Consider the following 21568-nt stretch of genomic DNA (forward strand, 5'->3'; position numbering starts at 1 on the left):
GCCCAATCAAGAACCTATTGAGCTCTGTCTTAAATACACCCAACAACCTGGCCACTACAGCTGTCTGTGGTAATAAATTCCACAAATTCATCAACCTCTGGCTAAAGAAATTTCTCCGCATCTCTGTTTTATATGGACGCCCCTCTATCCTGAGCCTCTGCCCTCTTGTGCTCAATTCTCCCACCATGGGAAACATCCTTTCCACATCTACTCCGTCAGGCCTTTCAACATCTGAAATTTTTCAGTGAGATCCCTCCTCATCCTTCTAAATTCCAATGAGTACAGACCCAGAGCAATTAAGCGTTCCTTCTATGATAATAATTGAAACAATTTATACACAGATCTTAGAATATTCTTTACAGAGGAACAGATTTTGTATCATCTTCCCACTTTAGTGAGCCCTCCTCAGCCCAAATGAAATCTTCTGATATCTAGGTTGTCACATTATGCAATTAGAGAAATGCTTTTCTCAACCATTCTGCTCAGAATAACTTTTAAAAATAGAATATATTTTTCAATAGGAAGTGTGTTAGGTATAGCTGTTCTTTCTCCCTGGGGGTGTCCTCCTCAAACTGGGCTGAGAAATGCAAGAATCAATGTCACAAACAGCAGTGCCTGTGACAAGCCTTGGTGACACAATGGGATAAGAGCCAAGGCAGCAATTCTACTGTAAACATAAGAGATTCAGCAGATGCTGGAAATCTTGAGCAATACATACAACAGTCAGGCAGCATCTACGGAGGGGAATGAACAGTTGATGTTTAGGGAAGAGACTATAAGGACCATTATTAAAGAACTCAGCCCAAAACTTTGATTACTTATTCTCCTTGTGACAACAGACCAAATTATCAGCAGATTGATGCCGATAAGAGGACAATGGGGGAACATTCAGAAATGTTTATGAGAGACGAGAGGGATTAACGAAAAGGAGACACAGTTCCGAGTATTGTCAGAGACCGGTGGCTTTGAACCCTGAACTGTTTGAAGTTTGAAGTGGACAGGCGATACCCCAGCAGGGGGATAAAAAGGGACAGGTTCGCTGAGGCAACAGACACACGACACCACGCAGTAACGAGACCCTGGAAGCGGTGTGCCCCCACAAGTTGGTGGGAGTTTTGGAGGTCTGGTCGCGGGACTAGCCATAGACTCACAGGGTGGAAAGATACGGTCGGGCGGGAACCCGGTGTGTGTGTCCGCCCTTGCCTGGGTGACGGGTTCACCGCAGAAGAACAAGCGTATCTGGAACGGAGGGGTCACAGTCGGTGACCTCAGAAGACATTACAAAGGGCTCACCCAAAAGCTAACTGCAAGGAATATCGAAGGTCTGTTTGGAATCCGATTTGCATATTTTCGTTCTCTCTCTCTCTCTCTCTCCCCAACGGCACGATGGCGATTACTGCGAACTGAATTGAACTGAACTCTGTGTCACTTGATGACTGATCATTTTACCCCTAGACTGTGATAGAGCTTGATTGATCCTATTATCCTAGTTCTGTGTACATGTGTGTTTAATCATTGCTAACCTGTTGCATTTATATCCTTACTATTAGAGTACTGTATTGCTTATTTCTTTAATAAAACTTTCTTAGTTCCAGTAATCCAGACTCCAACTAAGTGGTCCATTTCTGCTGGTTTGGCAACCCAGTTATGGGGTACGTAACACCCTCCATAGATGCTGCCTGACTTGCTGAGTTCCTCCAGCACTCCAGAACTGACTTGCTGGTTACAGTAACAGCAGAGGGAACAGATTTAAGGTGATCACTAAACAAACTAGAGAGGATAAAGGAACTTTCATCTATCATCTGTCACACTCAGGAATATGAGTGGATGAAGATGATTCAGTAGTAACTTGCAAAAGGTAATAGGATAATTACACGAAATACACCTCAGAGGCTGATGTCAGAATATCCTTCAAGAGACTGAGTTGCCTCAATGACTATTGTCCAGTTGCATTCACATCTATTGTGATGAAATGCATTAAGAATCAACTCCTGCCTAAGCAAGGACCTGAACCCACTGCAATCTGACGATCACCACAATATATTCACAACAGAGGATGCAATCTCACTGACTCTCCACTCAGCCTTGGATCACCTGGACAATAATAATACTTACATCAGGCTGCTGTTTATTGATCACCTGGACAATAGTAACACTTACCTCAGGCTGCTGTTTATTGATTACCATCATGCACTCGGTTCTAATCAACAAGCTCCAAATTCCAAGTCTCTGTATCTCCCTCTACAACTGGAACCTTGACTTCCTCATTGGGAGACCACAGTCAATGCGGATCACCAATAACATCTACTTGCTGACAATCAACACCGGTGCACCTCAAGGGTACGTACTTAGTTTACTGCTCTCCTCTTTCTACACCCACAACTGTGTGGCTAGGCTTAGCTCAAATGCAATCTATAAATTTTCTGGTGACATAACTGTTGTTGGCACAATCTCAGATGGTGAAGAAGAGAGGTACAGGAGTGAGATAGATCAGCTGGTTCGATGGTGTCGCAAGAACAACATTGCACTTAGTATCAGTAAGGCCAAGGAATTGACTGTGGACTTCAGGATGGGGAAGACAAGGGAAGACATACAGGTTGCCATCGAAGGATTAGCTGTCAAAAGGGTGAGAAGTTTCATGTTCCTGGGTGTCTATGCTGGGTCCAACATATCAGTGGCTATACTTCATTAGAAGTTTACACCGAATAAACTGGATGCTAGATTTAAGGACTGGACAGTTGAAGGAATAACAGTTCTTTGCAATTTAATGAAAGAAGGAACACTGTCCAGTTTTGAAATGCTTAAAGAGAAACATTTATTAGAAAAACAAGACTTTTACCAGTATTTACAGATGTGACAGTATGTTAATAGAAGTATTAAAAATGTAACCAAAGCAAGTGCATGTTTGATAGAGCTATTTAGAAAAGCATATAATTCAGATAATGGTAGTAGAATCATTTCAAGCGTGTATAAGGGTTTGTCAAATCTTAAAACACATTTGACTTCATACATTATAACAAAATGGGAGAAGGAAGGAGGGATAATTATATCTGAGGAAGAATGGACAATAATATGGAGGTATCAATGGAAGTGTACCAGTTCACAGAAATGGAGGGAGTTTGGTTGGAAAAACTTGCTAAGGCATTTTATTACACCCTCTCAGAAATCCCATTATGATAGTAACCTCCCTGTTTGCTGGAGAAATTGTGGAAATCAAAATGCAAACCATTATCATATTTTCTGGGATTGCCCCATTATCGAAGACTATGGGAGTGGGATACACAATGCCCTACAAGACATTTTTAAATGTGAAATACCCTTAGAAAGTAAGACTATATATTTTGGGTATGTACTTCAAGAATGGTTGAAAAGAGATAAATATTTACTGAATATACTGCTGGTGGCTGGTGAAAAGACTCTTACCAGGAAATGGTTATCACAGGAGAGCCCAACTTTAAATGCATGGATAGAAATTACAATGGACATTTACAAAATGAAGAAGGTAACAGCATCTGTTAATCATAAGCTGGAACAATTTGATTCATACTGGGAAAAATGGTTCAACTACATAGCACCTCATAGGCCTGATTTTATTCTCACAAATCAATGAATGTTGTAAAAAAAAAAGATCACTCCCTACTTGTACATAGTTTTCTCCTTTTGCTTGTTTTTTCTTTCCTCTCTTTTCTATAGATGTATACCTCAGATAAATATTATGTGGTGATTCGTGGCAAATATGACTATATGATATATATGTATAATATCTGAAATACATCATTTGAAATACAAACGTTTGTATATGGAAATGTTTGTCTGATGATGAACTTCAATAAAAAAATAAATTACCAAAAAAAAAATTCACAAACTATGGAATTGATTCAAATACATTTTTGAAAATTAAAATTGTGAATAAAATGTTCAGTAACTCAAAAAAAAAGTTTGAAGAGATTTGGTATGATACCAAAGACTAGCAAATATCTACAGATGTACCGTGGAGAGCATTCTAACTGGTTGCATCACTGTCTGGTATGGAGGGGCTGCTGCACGGGATTGAGAAAAACTGCATAACAGAACATAGAAATCTACAGCACATTACAGGCCCTTCAGCCCACAATGTTGTGCTGACCATGTAACCTATTCTAGAAACTGCCTGGAATTTCCCTAACACATAGCCCTCTATTTTCAGTTAGTCCTGACGAAGGGTCTCGGCCTGAAACGTCAACTGCACCTCTTCCTACAGATGCTGCTTGGCCTGCTGCATTCACCAGCAACTTTGATGTGTGTTGCCCTCTATTTTTCTAAGTTCCATGTACCTATCTAAGAGTCACTTAAAAGACCCTATTGCATCCATCTCCACCACCGTCACAGGCAGTGAATTCATGCACCCAACACTCTCTGTGTGAAAAATTTACTCCTGCCATCCCCTCTCTACCTACTTCCAAACACCTTAAAACTATGCCCCCTTGTGTTGGCCATTTCAGCTCTGGGAAAACCCCTCTGGCTATCCACACAATCAATGCCTCTCAACATCTTATATGCCTCTATCAGGTCACCCTTCATCTTCTGTCGCTGCAAGGAAAAAAGCCCTAGTTCACCCACCCTATTCTCTCAAGGCACGCTCCCTAATCAAGGCAACATCCTCGTAAATCTCCTCTGCACCCTTTCTATAGTATCTACATCCTTCCTGTAGAGAGGTGACCAGACATGAGCATAGTACTCCAAGTGGGGTCTAACCAAGGTCTCATATAACTGTAACATTACCTCACAGCTCTTGAACTCTGTCCTACAGTTAATGAATGCCAACACACCATACGCCTTCTTAACAACACTGTCAACTTGCATAGCCACTTTGAGTGTGCTACGTACATGGACCCCAAGATCTCTCTGATCCTCCACACTGCCAAGAGTCTTACCATTAATATTATATTCTGTCTTCAATTTTGACCTAACAAAATGAACCACTTCACACTTATCTGGATTGAACTCCATCTACCACTTCTTAGCCCAGTTCTGCATCTTATCAACATCCCATTGTAACGTCTGAAAACCCTCCAGGCTGTCCACAACACCCCCCAATCAGAGGGTTACAAACTCAGCCACCTCCATCATGGGCACCAGCCTCTCCAGCTTTGAGGACATCTTCAAAAGGCGAAGCTGCAAAAAGGCGGCATCCATCACTAGGGACCCCCATCACCTAGGACATACCCTCATCTCATTGCTACCATCAAAGAGGAGAAACAAGAGCCTGAAGGCACACACTCAACATTTTAGGAACAGTTTCTTCCCTTCCACCATCAGATTTCAGATGGACAATGAACGCTACTTCACTATTTTTGCTTGCTTTTTGCACTACTTACTTAATTTAATTTTTCTCCACTGAGTGACCATTTCATATAATGTAATGTTGAGACTTTATAAAGCACTGGTGAGGCCTAACTTGGAGTATTGAGAGCAGCTTTGGCCCCATATCTTAAAAAGTATGTGTTGAAACAGCAGAGGGTTCAAAGGAGGTTAACAAAAATGATTCCAGGTTTGAACAGCTTGTTATATGAATAGTGACTGATGACTCTAGGCCTGTATTCACTGGAATTCAGAAGAATGAGGGGTGGCCTAATTGAAATCTATCAAATGGTGAAAGGCCTTGGTAGAGTGGATATGGAGAGGATGTTTCCTATGGTGAGAGAGTCTAAGACCAGAAGACACAGCCTCAGGATAGCGGGACATCCTTTTAGAATGGAGATGAGGAGGAATTCCTTTAGCCAGACAGTAGTGAATCTGTGGAATTCATTGCCATAGGCAGCTATGGAGGCCAAGTCTGCATGTATATTTTAGGCAGAGGTTGATAGATTCTTGATTGGTCAGGGCATGGAAGGATAGGGGGAAAAGGCAGGAGACTGGGGCTGAAAGGAAAATGGTGAAATGGTGGAGCAGTCTCAATGGACAAATAGCTTAATTCTGCTCCTATATCTTACAGCCTTATGGTCTTTATTAGATGTATCCTACATCTAAGAAAGTGGTCACTGAGTGCACGTTCATGGCCTTCTGCTGCTGTAACCCATCCAGTTAGTTTGACGTGCTGTGCATTCAGAGATGCTCTTCTGCACATCATGGCCACTCACTGGATGTTTTCTGATTCTCACATTCATTCGCTGAAAACTCTGCAGACAGTTGTGTGTGAAAATCCTAGGACAGTAACAGTTTCCCAGATACTCAAACCACCCTGTCTGACACCAACAATCAATCTACAGTCAAAATCACTTACATAACATTTCTTCCACATTCTGATGTTTCATCTGAACAATAACTGAACCTCTTGACATGTCTGGATGCTTTTATGTATTGAGTTGCTGCCACATGATTGGCTAATTAGATATTTGCATTAATAAGCAGGTGTACCTAATAACGCAACCCTCTGAGTGCATGTATTTATTTGTTTATTATTGTAATTTATAGTTATTTATGTATTGCGTTATATTACTGCACCAAATTTGATGACATATGTCAGAGATGCTAAACTTTATTCTGATTACAAAATAACATTGCAGATCAAATAAGCAGTTTCATAGGATTGGTAAATCACAACTATAATGCCCCTATCCAAGTCAAGATGGAGACTAGAATCAGGAAACAAAAAGTCATTGCCACTGGGAGAATACCTGTATCTATTACTAATGAAGTAGCAGCAGGGTATTTAGAAATCATAACCCAATTAAACAGAGTCTCCATTGTTTTATGGAAGGGAAATCAGTTTCACAAAATCTTTTGGAGAATTAGCAGAGCAGACAGAGTTTAATGCAGAAGGTAAGAGCTAATGGTATAAGGGGTGATAGTTCAGCAAGCAGAGGACTGACTCACTAACAGAAAATAGAGCCTATTTTCTACAAAACTATTGAAATGTTGCAGGCCCATATCTGGTTGAAGAATGACCTTCAGGAAAGGAGACTTGCTATCTGCCCTCTGTCCACATGGTTATCCCTGAACTAGCCAACAGAGTCACTCAGTTGAACCATAATCACTATAGTGAAACAGTAAGAGAATAAAATCAGATGGCATTAATTCAGACACAAAATTTGGGTACAGCAATGTCCCTCCCAAACCAGCTGACCTTACAAAGTTCTCACAAACACTTGGAGACTGATGAGCCACCTGACAGAGTTGTCCCACAAATTTCTCAAACTAGCCTACTTTACGGCCAGACTTCTCCATCACAATTCCTGCATGTATGACAGGACAGACTCACCAGAGATGACAGCACAGTTGGATACAAATGACAGGAGAAGCCCTGAGAATTCCCAATATTAACTCCAGACCCATGGTTTCATAACATTAAATTAAACTTGGGCCAGGAAATTTCCCAATTTTCAAATTACCTATCACCATCCACAGCTGATGAGTCTATGACCCTCCACATCAAACAACACTTGAACGAAAGCCACTGTGTGGGACATTTCATGTCCATCATCAGGGTGTGACCTAGAAGCACCAATGCTTTCCCAGCTGGTGAAGGCCAGAAGGATATAAATGTCAGACTGAGTCATACGTGAACCATCGAGAGAGATAAGCTCATTTGACCTTATCTCCACAGATTTATTTGTGGAAGATGCTTGTCCATGTAGAACTGCAGTAGAGACCAGTGTATGCCCCTCATGTCTGTATAATGCTCTATATTCATATTGAGAACATCCTGCATAGTGTGGTGTGGCACTACAATCATGTTACACAAAGCAGACTGCAGATGCTTCAAACCTGGGCATTCATGAAGTGCTGTGGACCATCAGCAGCAGTAGAAATACATACTAGCCCAACCTCAAAGACACTCACTCTACCATTGCTATCAAGCCAAGGAATCAACCCTGGCCTGGTTGAATGAGGCATGCAGAGGCCTGCTGGAAGCATACCCAAGAAATAATGCCAACAGGGTGAAATTTAACACAGCTGTTGATGTACTAAATAGCTAAATGCTCTCACACCAAAAGATCAGATCAAAGCACTGCTATCAGTCAGGTCCGGTTTTCAATGGAGGTGGATATTTTAAACAACTGATGTGAGGAGGACGTTCCCAAGGAAGTCATGGTCCTTAAATGATTGGGCCCAGAATGAGTGCTAGGGGCAAAGCTGAAGTGCCAAGTGGATAATCCATCTCCACTTCCTCCCAAAATTCTCTCCCACATAGAAGCTAGATCAATTCATACCATGCAATATCAAGAAACAACTGAGGGTACGGGGTACTGTGAAGGCTATGGGATCAGACAATATCCCAGTGTAGTACTGAAGACCAGAGCTTCAGAAATAATGTCACCTCTCACTAAGTTGTTCCAGCACGGTTACAATACTGATGATGTGGAAAATTGCCCAGTCATTTTTTTGTCCTAAAATACAGGACTAACCTGATCAGGCTAACTATAATATAGTATACTTTCAATTGTCAGACTGATAGAAGGTGTTTACAATAATGCTGTCTAACAGCACTAGATACTAGTTTGGATTTCATCAGGACCACTCAGCTTCTGAACTCATCACAAACTTGGTTCAAACATGGAGCAAAGAAATTATTTCTAAAGAACAAGTGAGTGTGACTACCCTTGACATCAAGGCAGTAGTTGACCAAATGTGGTATCAGAGAGACCTGTGGTTCCTGGAAGTCAATTACACCCAACTCCATTATATCATTACAGAGATGGATAAGCCCGATCATCTTTAGTTGCTTTATCAAGAACCTTCCTTCCATCATCAGGAGAGAATATAAATGCTCACCGATGACTGTTCCGTATTAATTTCCATTGAATAATGCTTTCAATAAGTTAGCACAAGCATTATGGGGAAATGGCTATTATCACTGCTGTTCAACTATATGATACTAATGAACTAAATGATGACTTGGCTTACCACGGTGAGGACTACCTGCCCTGGATGAGACAGCACCCACTTTTTGAATTGTGTTGATCCCCAGTCGGTTACTCCCATCTGGAGATGCCTAGAATAATATTCGAAGAAGAATATCAGTGCCAAAGGCCCACAGGCAGTATTTGTCCTGAATATCATCATTCTATAGTCTCATTGCGTGGCATGTATCTAATTGGGGGATATCAGCATGTAGCCTTGGATGATGGTGACTGGATAAAAACAACGAACAGGAAGACTATGGGCCAAGTGCTGAAAGATGGGTTTAATGTGGATGGGTGCCTATTGGTCAGTGTGGATGAGGAGACCAAATGGCCTTTTCTATGCTGTGTGGACGTATGACTCCAGGAAGAGATGATTCTTTTTATCCAATGAGCGGTAATCTAGAACCTCCTGTACAAAAGGCAGCAGAAGCAGATTTTATTAATAATATACAAACGTAGAAAAAAGGACACCCATAAATATTTAATGTGGAAAGGTATCAAGGATATGAAAAAACAGCAAGGATTGGCACAAAGAAATGTGAGATTCAATGGTCAGTCCAGACTGCCAATTACACTGGCAACTATTTTCAATAAATAAATTTTCTCCATCAATCCAAACAAGGTTTTCAACAGTTTAAAGAGTGTAATAGCACAATATTTCACATACTAGTATGAAATCCTGCAGTACTGGCAATACTTTTCCTTTCTAACAGTATAGTACTCAATTAACAGGTGAAATCTCACACTGTCACTGAGTCTCTCCACACCAAGAGAAACTTCTCCTTTGCCCTTGTGCATAGGGTAGAGTGGAATGAGTCAGCAGCGCACTTCACCTGCATTTCTAGTTGTGAGGCAATGGATGCATGTTCAATAGCTGACCATTCTGCAACATTCAGCAGGTTTCTTAGGCATCACACGGCTTTGGGTACACAATCCCACAGCAGTCAAAGCTGCACCAAACCTTTACCTCACCTTTACTCCGACCAGCTGCCAGAATAAGCAAGGAGGGATATCCTCACTGGGCATTGTTCCTGATGGTTGTGTCATGGAATTGGTGTTTGCCTCCCTTCTAAGAGTTGCTACCTTTAGGTGACATCCTGAACATTTACCACTGTGACAGATTTTTAGAGTCACGGACTCATAGAGTAATGAGCACAGAAACAGATCCTTCAATCCAACTTGTCCATGCTGAATAAGATTCCCATCTAAGCTAGTCCCATATATCTGTGTTTGGCCATATCCTTCTCAACCTTTCATATCTATTAACTCATCCAAATGTCTTTGAAATGTTGCTAATGTACAAGCCTCAACCACTTCCTCTGTCAGCTTATTAATTATACTGACCACTCTACATGAAGAAGCTACCTCTCAGGTCCTACTTAAATCTTTCCACTCTCACCTTAAACCTATTCCCTCTAGTTTTTGATTTACTTACCCTGGGGAAAAATCTGTAATTTCAATTTAAGGTCACAATGGCACAACCAGTCCATGGTGACCACCGTGCCCTCCCACAAGTCCCAATTTCCTGCATTTGACCCGTATTGCTCCAAGCCCCACCCTTCCATATACCTTTCCAAGTGCTTCTTAAATGATACCTGCCTCAGCTACTTCCTCTGGCAGCTCGTTCCACATACTCACCACTGTCTGCATGAAAATGTTATCCCTCAGGTCACTTTTAAATATCTCCCCACTCACTTTTAAATCTATGCCCTCTAGTTCTTGAGTACTTTCTTCTGGAAAAAAAGAGTGAGCAATCACCTCATTTACTCCCCTCATGATTTTCTACTTCTCTATAAGGTCAATTGGTATATTTTGGTTTTAACCAGCAAATAGCACTATTTTCCTAACAGGTTACTACCGTCAATAAGCAGCATGGTAATTATTCACTGCCTGCACTGACAGTAACTGGCACCAACTATCCATTCCCTACACCCACCAGCCAGCCTGAACTGAATCACAAACACCAGAAAATCTGCAGATGCTGGAAATCCACTCTTGTCCTCACCTATCACTCCACCAGCCTTTGCGTCCAGCACATAATTCTCTGTGATTTCTGCCATCTCCAAAGGGATCTTACCACCAAGCACATCTTTCCCTCCCTCTTACTTTCCACTTTCCACAGGGATAGCTCCCTACGCAACTCCCTTCTCCATTTATCCCTCCAGACTGATCTCCCTCCTGGCACTTATCCTTGCAAGCAGAACAAGTGCCACACCTACCCCAAAACCTCCTCCCTCACTACCATTCAGGGCCCCAACAGTCCTTCCAGGTGAGGCAACCCTGTGTCTTTTGGGTCATCTACTGAATCCGGTGCTCCCAGTGTGGCCTCTTGTATATCAGTGAGACCCAAGGCAGATTGGGAGACCGCTTCGCAGAGTACCTACGCTTAGTCTGCCAGAAAAAACAGGATTGCCTGGTGGTGTCATACAGAGGTGGCTAGGAACGGACCCAAATGCAAGACACAGACACTGAAGTACTAGGGACAGGACTAGGATACAGGGCGATGGCAAGGACATGGACAGGAAAACCAGGAACCTGGAACAGGACTGGACAAGAGAGCTAGGAGCCCGGGCTTGGACTCCGAGCCAGAGATTGGACAAGGACCCAGTACCTGGGTCTTGCCTCTGGCTCGGACCCCAGAACTGGGCAAGGACGAGGCTGGAGTCTTCAGGCTTGAGGCTAGGCAGGAGGCTGGAGTCTTCAGGCTTGAGGCTAGGCAGGAGGCTGGAGTCTTCAGGCTTGATGCTAGGCAGGAGGCTGGAGTCTTCAGGCTTGATGCTAGGCAGGAGGCTGGAGTCTTCAGGCTTGAGGCTATGCAGGAGGCTGGAGTCTTCAGGTTTGAGGCTAGGCAGGAGGCTGGAGTCTTCAGACTTGAGGCTAGGCAGGAGGCTGGAGTCTTCAGGCTAGAGGTTAGAGACGAGGCGAGGCTTGGCAGGAGGCTGGAGACTTGAGACGAGATGAGGCTTGGCAGGAGGCTGGAGGTGAGATGAGGCGAGGCGAGGCTGGAGGCAGGAGACTTGAGGCGAGGTGAGGCCGGAGGCTGGAGAAGGAGACTGGAAGCTTCTCCTGGGCAGGGCGCAGTACTCCAGGGCAGGGCGTGGATCTCCACCCGACGGAGGCAAGGGACAAGAAGGGACAGAACCAACCGTAGGTAATGGCAAGACAGCCTGGCTTACCCGACGGAGGCAAGGGACAGGCAGGGAGCAATGTATGGAGTGGCTCCAGGACAAGACAGCAAGACAAGGCAAGGCTTCAGGCATTGCAAGGCGAAACGAGAACTTCAGGCGAGGTGAGAGTTACTGGCAAGGCTTCAAGTGAGGAAACAGAAGGCAGAGGAGGGGATACAAGGAGTAAGGAGAAGAACAATCCAGCAGCCACACCCTGGTCTCTGAAGGCATTTATGCAGCCGGCCCCAACGAGCATCAGCTGCCTCAATCAGAGCTCAGCAAGAACAGAAACAGGGTAGACAGGAAAACCTGGAGCAAGGGTCAATGGACCGGACTGTAAACCGGAATACGGTGACTTCACGGACCGGACCATGACAGGTGGCCACCCATTTCAATTCTACTTCCATACCCATTCCAACATGTCAGTCCATGGCCTCCTCTACTATTGCGATGAGGCCACACTCAGGTTAGAGAAGCAACGTCTTATATTCTGCCGGGGCAGCCTCCAACCTGATAGCATGAACATTGATTTCTCTAATTTCTGCTAAATTCCACCACCCCCCTCACCATTCCCCATTCCAGTTTTCCTCTCTAATCTTATTTCCTTACCTGCCCAATACCTCCCTCTGGTGCTCCACCCCCTTCCCTTTCTTCCATTGACTTATCAGGTTCCCACTTCTTCAATCCTTTATTTCTTTCACCAATCAACTTCCCAGCTCTTTACTTTACTCCCTCCCCCTCCCAGTTTCACCTATCACCTAGCACCTGTACCTCTTCCTCCCCTCCCCCCACCTTCATAGGCTGACTCCTTCCCCCTTCCTTTCCAATCCTGATGAAGGGTCTTGGCCTGAAGCACAAGCTGTTTACTCTTTTCCACAGATGCTGCCTGGCCTGCTGAGTTCCTCCAGCACTTTGTGTGGGTAGCCTGAATTGAATGCCAGGACCACTTACTTTCTCACAGCTTCGAACATTGCACTTTCCATGTTACCCAGCCAGCTTTCAATAGGTCCCCGTATCCGAACATTCCTGCAAAAGATAATTTTAAGAGTTGTCAGAATCGCCATGATCCAACCTGCCGCAGATTCAGTTGCAGCCACTTTGATCACTTTGTACTTAACTGCACTTTGTTTTTTGTTATAATTCTGTTTTCTTATAAAATCTGTGTATAATTTAATTTATGTTTTCCTTGTGAATGCTGCTTCTGTGATGCTGCTGCAAATAAGTCTTTCTACGTACATGCACTTATGCAGATAACAATAAACTGCACTTTGATTTTCAGTTCTGACTTCTCAGCAACTGCATAGGAAACTTCACATTGACAAAGTTTGTTAAAAATAACCACCAATACAGGATAAAAATGAAATTTAACTGCATCAGGTTCACACAATCAAATGCTAGCAAAAGCAACAAGAAAGAAAACTCACACATGAATACAATTTATCTGGTTAGCTAGGAAAAGGAGCAATTTACTGAAGTTATTGATAATATTTGGGTTCTGAAATATTTTTCTTATTAGGTTATGGCTTTAGATCCAAAAGAGTGAGGGGCATAAAAAGACATCAGAGTATCCACACCTCAAGAGGAAACTACCTGCCAACTAGCCTGTGAGCTGCATGTCCTTCCATCTATAGGAATCCACTCCAGTACCATGAAGGTGTGCAGAAATGTGCTGGGAGCCTACGCCTACAGGTACCCAACTTAGTGAAAGTTAAACAGCAAAAACATAAGGCAACAGACAGACAAGAACAATGTTATGGCCAGTAGGTCAGATTCACCATATCCTGTTAGACGATTCAACAGCTGACAGGAGGAAACAGCACCATGAACACCAATTCCTCAATTTAAAAGCAAAACACATGCAGATGTTGAAAATCTGTAATTAAAGTAGATAATAAAGTTCCAAGACCAGTAATGTACTTGCTTTTGTTATATACATGCAGTGGACACTTTATTAGGATAACCTATACACCTGCTCATTAATCAAAAGTCTGATCAGCCAAACATGTGGCAGCAACTCAAAGCATAACAGCATGCAGACATGATTAAGAGATTCAGTTGAAGGTCAGACCGAATATCAGAGTGAACTAAGTGTCTTTGACTATGGAATGATTGTTGGTGCCAGATGGAGTGGTTAAATCTCAGAAACTGCTGATCTCCTGAGATTTTCATGCACAATAGCCTCTAGAGTTTACAGAGTATGGTGCAAGAAATGCGTTGTTATGAGAGAGGTCAGAGGAGAATAGCCAGACTGGTTCAAGCTGACAGGAAGGCAACAGTAACTCAAATAACCATGCAACAATGGTGCGCAGAAGTGCATCTTTGAACCTTGAAGTGGGTGGGCTATAACAGCTGATGACCACAAATATACACTCATGTTTGAATATTATCTATTTCAATATGAAAGTAAGAGGCGTGATTAGCAACATTCAGAATCAAAATCAAGTTTATTATCACTGAAATTTATTGTTTTGCAGCAACGGTACAGTGAAAAGCCATAAAATCACTACAAATTATAAAATAGATAAATAGTACAAAAAAAAGGAACAAGGTAGTGTTCATAGGTTCATGGACAATTCAGATACTTGATGATGGATGGGAATACTCTGTTCTTAAATTATTGAGTGTGGGTCTTCAGGCACCTGTACATCCTCCCCAGTAGTGAACTCTGGAGATATCACAAAAATAGGTGGTGCAGTTGATGATGAGGAGGATTGTCGTAGCTTACAGGATGAAGTTGATCATTTGGTGAATGTGGGTAGAACAGTTGCATATGGAATTGAACCTGATCAATGTGAGGTAATGCACTTAAGGGTTAGACATGTGCTATGAACGGTGGGAGTACAGCAGAACAGAGAGACATTGGAGCATGTCCAAAGATCCCTAAAGGTAGTAACACCAGTGGGTAAGTTGGTATAGAATGTTGGCCCTCATTTTCCAGGGCATAGAATACAAGATTAAGGCGATTGTGGGGCAATGTAATAAACATTTGTTAGGCCACAGCTGTAGTAATGTGTGTATAGGAAGGGTGTAATTGAACTGGAGAGGGTGCAGATAAGATTCACAAGAATGTTGCCTAAGGCAGAGTCTTCCACAGTTAGGAGGGGAAGCTAGATAGGCTGGATTTGTTTTCTTTGGTGTGGAAAAGTCTAAAGGGGAACCTAATTGATGTACATAGAAGTATGAGGGGTGTAGATGGAGTAGATAGCAGAGACATCTAACACTAGTGGGCATAGGTTTAGGGTAACGAGTAAAAATTTAGAAGGGATTTTAGGTTGTTTTTTTTTGCACAATATGGGTGGCTGCAATATGGAAAACACTGTCTGAGGGGTGATAGAGTGGACAGAGTGGTTGACTTCCGGTCAAGATGGCGCCAGCATGCAACACTCCTTCGGTCAACATCTCACAGATTGCACATGAAAGTGTCTATTTAACTTCTTTCACATTAGTATTTCACCTTAAATGTGGTTCTGGGACTTGTAGAGCCTGCAATTTACACTGGAGATCATTTGAGATATCCAGCACTTCGCTGTCTTCAAGAAGATTTCAGGAAGCAAGTGCATACTCAATTGGCCTCAAAACAAGAAAACTTTGGGACGGGCCACAAGCCAATGTTTCACTCCATTTTGTCAATTAAAGCGTCCATTTATCACCGATTAAAGCATTGAGGAAGATGGAGACATCAAGCGAATGTGGAAGGTAAGCGAGAGTTCAGCGCTGACTACCTTCCTTTTAAATGCTGCCAAGAGGAAGTCTGTGAGTGGCCTATCGCTGTGTGGTTTGCTGTGGCAGACAGGTAGGCATCTACACTTGTGTGGTGAGGCCTCATCACTTTCTTCATTGCCAGAGGAAGATGTTACCGTGGTTCTGCATTATGGATTGGACTATTATGTTTATGGACTGTGGACTTTCTCAGACTTATGCTTTTTATATTCCGTGTTCCCCCCCCCCCCCACATTTATTTCCACTTTGTTGTGCAAGGGGAGGGAGTTTAGGGGTTGATGTTCTTGTTCCATTTTGTACGGTGGCAGAGGGGTTTGGAGGTCGATGGTCTCGTCCTATTTGTGCAGGGGAAGGGCATTTGGGGTTGATGATTGGCATGCCATTCTTTTTAATGCGGGGGGTGGGTTTGATATTTTTCTCGGAATAACTTTCATGTTCTTTTTGTGTTTTGTGGCCATCTGGAGAAACAAATTTCAGAGTTGTATATGGATACATACTTTGATAATAAATGAACTCTTGAACCTTTGAACTTTGAATGATAAAGACAAGGCTAAAATACAGTGGATTCCGGTTAATTGGACCATTGGTTAATCAGGGCAGCTGCATACTTAGCACAGCTCTTAAAGAAAAAAACCTAATCAAGAAAATAACTGGGATTTCTTTCATTTACTTGGGACACATTGATGAAGGTAGAGCGGTGGATGCAAAGTATATGGATTTCAACAAGGCATTTGATAAAGTTCCCCATGTAAGGCTCATTCAGAAAGTAGGGAGGCATGGGATCCAAGGAGAACTTGCTTTGTGGATCCAGAATTTGCTTGCCCACAGAAGGCAAAGGGTGGTTGTAGATGGTTCCTATTCTGCATGGATGTCGGTGACCAGTGGTGTTCCGCAGGGATCTGTTCTGGGACCCCTCCTCTTTATGATTTTTATAAGTGACCTGGATGAAGAAGTAGAAGGATGGGTTAGTAAGTTTGCCGATGACACAAAGCTTGGGGGAGTTGTGGATAGTCTGAAGGGTTGTCAGAGGTTACAGCAGGACATCAATAGGATGCAGAACTGGGCTGAGAAGTGGCAGATGGAGTTCAACTCAGATAAGTGTGAAGTGGTTCATCTGGAAGGTCAAATTTGAAGGTAGAATATAATACTAATGATAAGACTCTTGATAGTGTGGCGGATCAGAGAGATCTTGGGGTCCATCTCCATAGGACACTCACAGCTGCTGCGCAGGTTGACAGCATTGTTAAGAAGGTGTATGGTGTGTTGGCATTCATCAACTGTGGGATAGAGTTCAAGAGCCATGAGGTAATGTTACAGTTATATGAGACCTTGGTTAGACCCCACTTGGAGTACTGTGTTCAGTTCTGGTCACCTCACTACAGGAAGGATGTGGATACTATAGAAAGTGTGCAGAGGAGATTTACAAGGATGTTGCCTGGATTGGAGAATGTATCTTATGAGAATAGGTTGAGTGAACTTAGCCTTTTCTCCTTGGAGCGACGGAGGATGAGAGGTGACTTGTTAGAGGTGTATAAGATGATGACAGGCATTGATTGTATGGATAGCCAGAGGCTGTTTTCTCAGTGCTGAAATGGTTAACACGAGGGGGCATAACTTTAAGGTGCTTGGAAGTAGGTACTGAGAGGATATCAGGGGTAAGTTTTTCCACACAGAGAGTGGTGGGTGTGTAGAATGCACTGGTGGCAATGATGGTGGAGGTGGATACAATAGGGTCTTTTAAGAGACTCTTAGATAGGTACATGGAGCTTAGAAAAATAGAGGGCTATGCAGTAGGGAAATTCTAGGCCATCCTTAGAGTAGGTTACGTGGTCGGCACAACATTGTGGGCCGAAGGATCCGTAATATACTGTAGATGTCTATGTTCTATCATCTATGTTCTATGACACTATGCCGCTTAATTGAGGCAGGAGACTGTTACCAAACAGTTTCTAACTCACGTAAGATGCGTGCACTTGCATGGCCGCTAGACACCACAACATGCTTAGAGCAAAGAGTTTTTAAATTGTGTCAGTTGAATGTGTTTGTATTCAAAAACAGTTTTTTTTTGTCACTGATAGTGAGAAGTAAGACAATTCAGTGATATCTAACACTGATTTGCTCTCTGTGGTTTCAAGCATTCAGGCATGGAGATGCCAGAAATAGACGGTCGGAGAGAAAATGAAATAACTTCGCTACTTCAACAAGTTAGGAACTACGAAAGATGTGAAGGAATCAGCAATAATCTTGAATGTTACAATTAAAATGAAGATTTGAATGATGCAATCATCAATAGTATTGTATAAAGACAGTTCATTATCTACACGAGGATGTTTGTGCAGATCTTATTCACTTACAATTAATCAAAAGAATGCAGCAGTTTTATAGTACTGTAGTGGTATTGATAGTATTCTAATTTGTTTTGTATGTCATTCAAATACATAATTTGTTACTCAGTTAAACAGTAGTTTGTTTTTTTAATAACTTTTTAACTATTTTTATGAAACTTCGGGTAAATGGGGCACCACTTAATTGGGCCAAAATGTACTGGTCCCAATATCTCCCAATTAACTGGAATCCACTGTAATTGCAAATATGTTCAGGCAGAAGTGTAGGTTAGATGATACTTCAGGTTTTTTCTCCTAGATCTGCTCCATCACGAAAGGTAGCCTCCAGCCATTTTGATTCTGCATGGGAACCTGCATAGAAGCACCACTACCCACAGATTCCCTTCCAAGTCCCATATCATCCAGACTTGTAAATGTATCACTAGTCCTTCATAATTATTGGGATTCCTTTCCTTGCAACACTGTAGGAGTACCTTATCTCAAGGTAATGACTCACCACAATCTTCTCTATAAGACCAGATGATATGGAAGAAATATTAGACAATTTGGACCATCAAGTCTGCTCCACCATTCAATTATGGCTGATTGTTTTTCAACTGCATTATCCCACCTTTTCCCCTTACCCTTAGCCCTCTACTAATCAAGAACCTATAAATTTCTGCCTTAAATACACCCAATGGCTTGGACTGCACAGTCCTCTATAGCAAAGAATTCCACAAATCCACCATCCTCTGGCTGAAGAAATGACTAGTCCTCTGCTTCAAGGGGATGTTCCTTTATTCTGAGGTGGTGCCCTCAGATTTTAGACTCTCCAGCCAATGGAAACAACCTCCCCACACCAATCCTATCCAGATCTCTCAAGTGTAAATAGGAAATAGGTAGGTAAATAAGAATGCCATATACTAAAAATGAGTAGTTTGAAAAACATGATGATGAGGAACAAGGTGCAAAGTCAGAAATCAAATGTGTGACAACCCTGAAGAACATAATGGGCTGAGATATAAAGGAAGCCTCACATTCAACTCAAATCCCTGAAAATCAGAGGAATGAAAACTGGAAATGTAAAAGATTAACGATGAAATATACTGTTGTAAAGGAAAGAAAATTTCTTCCTTTTATGGCAACAGATTTCAGAAATTCTGTATACCTCGAAGTTCATTATAGGTGATGAACCCCTCAAAGTCTGGTTACTGTTGTAATCCGTGGCATTTGACAGCTAATTTTTACACAACAAACCCCTATAAACTGCAATAGAATAAGATGTCACGGTGTGCTCATGGGCTGGCATTGCCTCTCCCTACACCAGGCATGAACTAGGCTGTACTGATGTATTTCCTTTACGCTCTAGTCAATATCAGTATCAGACAGCCAGCACAGTCATAGAGCATGGAAACAGGTTGTTCGTCCAACTCGTCCATGCTGATAGTGCTGCACAGCAAGCTAGTCCCATTTGCTCACATTTGGCCAATAAACCTCAAATGATGGGCTATGTGATCAAGTAATGGGATGAATGTCTATTGCACTTCTGGAATCATCTTTGAAAATATAATTGCTGACCAGGTAAACTAAAATACGAAATATGAGATGCAAAAAGGAACAAGCTCAACCAAAGAGTAGTAACTGTATTAATTAGGCTGCACAGTACCTTAGCAGGGGCAGATTTTCATTTTCTGCAGACTTGACCATTAACACAACAGGAGGTCTAGCAGACTGACTGCTGATTTCCAAAGACCTGATATTTTCAAAGCATTTTGCCAAGTAAGGCTAATGAAAGAGGAAAGAAATCAGTATCAGAATCCGTTCATTTGAAGGCTGCTAATTGGGAACTCAGAGTACTTTCGAATGACATCATTGGCTCCCAGTGGCCAGTTGACCCATTGAGATAATGCCAACCCTTGTCAAGCCACCCAGTTAATTCTACACAATTGTTCTTTTCCCTATGCCTTCAACGTTCTCTCTAAAAAAGAAAGTAAGTTCCTTTGAATCTATTTCCACTGCCTTTTCAGGATAAACATTCTAGATAACAAAAATAAAATATTAAATATGATGTTAAAATATTTTCTTGATACTTTGATCTGTTATATTAAGAAATATGTAAGAATATAGGCCTTTACTCTTTCTAAATTGTATAAACAAATGGATAACCCAATAGTAAAATATACTTTACAGATATGGTTTCAATTTCGAAAATTTTTTGGGTTGAATCAATTTATTCTAGCAAGTCCTATTATATCTAATTTTTTCTTACAACCCTCTATCATGGATCAAGCCTATTTGGCTTGGAAAACTAAAGGTATAGTACGATTTTGTGATCTATTTTTGGATAATTGTTTCATGTCCTTTGAACAATTATCTAATAAATATAACTTGCCTAGATCCCTTTTTTTTGGTATTTACAGATTAGAAATTTTTTAAATACTGTTCTTCCTACCTTCCCGAATTTATATTCAACAGATATTTTGGAAAAAAGTTTAGATTTAAATCCTTTTCAGAAAGGTGTAATAGCAACTATTTATAATATAATTATGAAAATACGTCCAGACGTTTCTAATAAAGTTAAGACTGATTGGGAAAGGAAACTTAAGATTACTTTACCGATTGAAAAATAGGAAAAAAATTCTTCAATTAGTTAACTCATCCTCTATATGTGTTAAATATGGGTTGATACAGTTTAAATTAGCGCATATGGCTCATATATCTAAGGATAAATTAGCTCATTATTACTCTCATATAAATCCTGAATGTGATAGACGTCACTCTGACATAGCTTCTTTAACTCATATGTTTTGGTCATGTCCTTTTTTGAAAAAATATTGGAAAGATATTTTTGATATTATTTCAACTGTTCTGAATATTGATTTACAACCTCACCCTACTACTGCAACTTTTGGGCTACCAATGATAGAACCAAGTCATTTAACCTCTTCAGCTCATCGGATGATTGCATTTTTTACGTTAATGGCTAGAAGTTCCATTTTGCTGAATTGGAAAGAGATCAATCCACCCACCACATTTCACTGGTTCTCTCAAACTATGTTGTGTTTAAACTTAGAAAAAATAGAAGTGTTATTTATGATCCCTCTATTAAATTTGAAAAGACTTGGAGGCCATTTATTCAACACTTCCATATGATGTAATTTGACCTTTTCGAAACCTATTCTATTTCTTTTTAGTATATGTTGAGAGGAGCGGAGTCAACGACACTAATGGTTCTTTTTTTTTGATGTTTCACAACAGCTCCTGTCTTTCTTTCTTTAGTTTAGTTGGTTAGCATTGTTTAGGTTAGTTTTACTTTTGGGGTATTTTTTCCCTTTTTCATGTTTTTTTTGTATATTATATTTGTATTCTGTATGATTGGGAGGTTTAATACCCGTGTGTCAACTGAGTTTATATTTAAATATGTTAATTACAACAATGTAATCCCAATAACTTTGTATCCATACTATATTAT

The 21568-nt window shown here is 41.5% G+C and overlaps 1 protein-coding gene across 1 annotated transcript in view; it reads right to left on the reverse strand.

Annotated features, from left to right (window-relative positions):
* Positions 1-21568, reverse strand: part of LOC134357419 (dynein axonemal heavy chain 6-like) — a 495424-nt gene that overhangs the window by 358786 nt on the left and 115070 nt on the right. The window contains exons 19-21 of the mRNA XM_063068992.1: positions 19763-19881; positions 13004-13078; positions 8887-8974 (exon numbers count right to left, since the gene is read on the reverse strand). Coding sequence (XP_062925062.1) covers positions 8887-8974; positions 13004-13078; positions 19763-19881 — 282 coding nt within the window. The remainder of the gene's footprint in view (positions 1-8886; positions 8975-13003; positions 13079-19762; positions 19882-21568) is intronic.

Source organism: Mobula hypostoma, chromosome 2 (assembly GCF_963921235.1).
Source record: "Mobula hypostoma chromosome 2, sMobHyp1.1, whole genome shotgun sequence".
NCBI classification, from domain to species: domain Eukaryota; kingdom Metazoa; phylum Chordata; class Chondrichthyes; order Myliobatiformes; family Myliobatidae; genus Mobula; species Mobula hypostoma.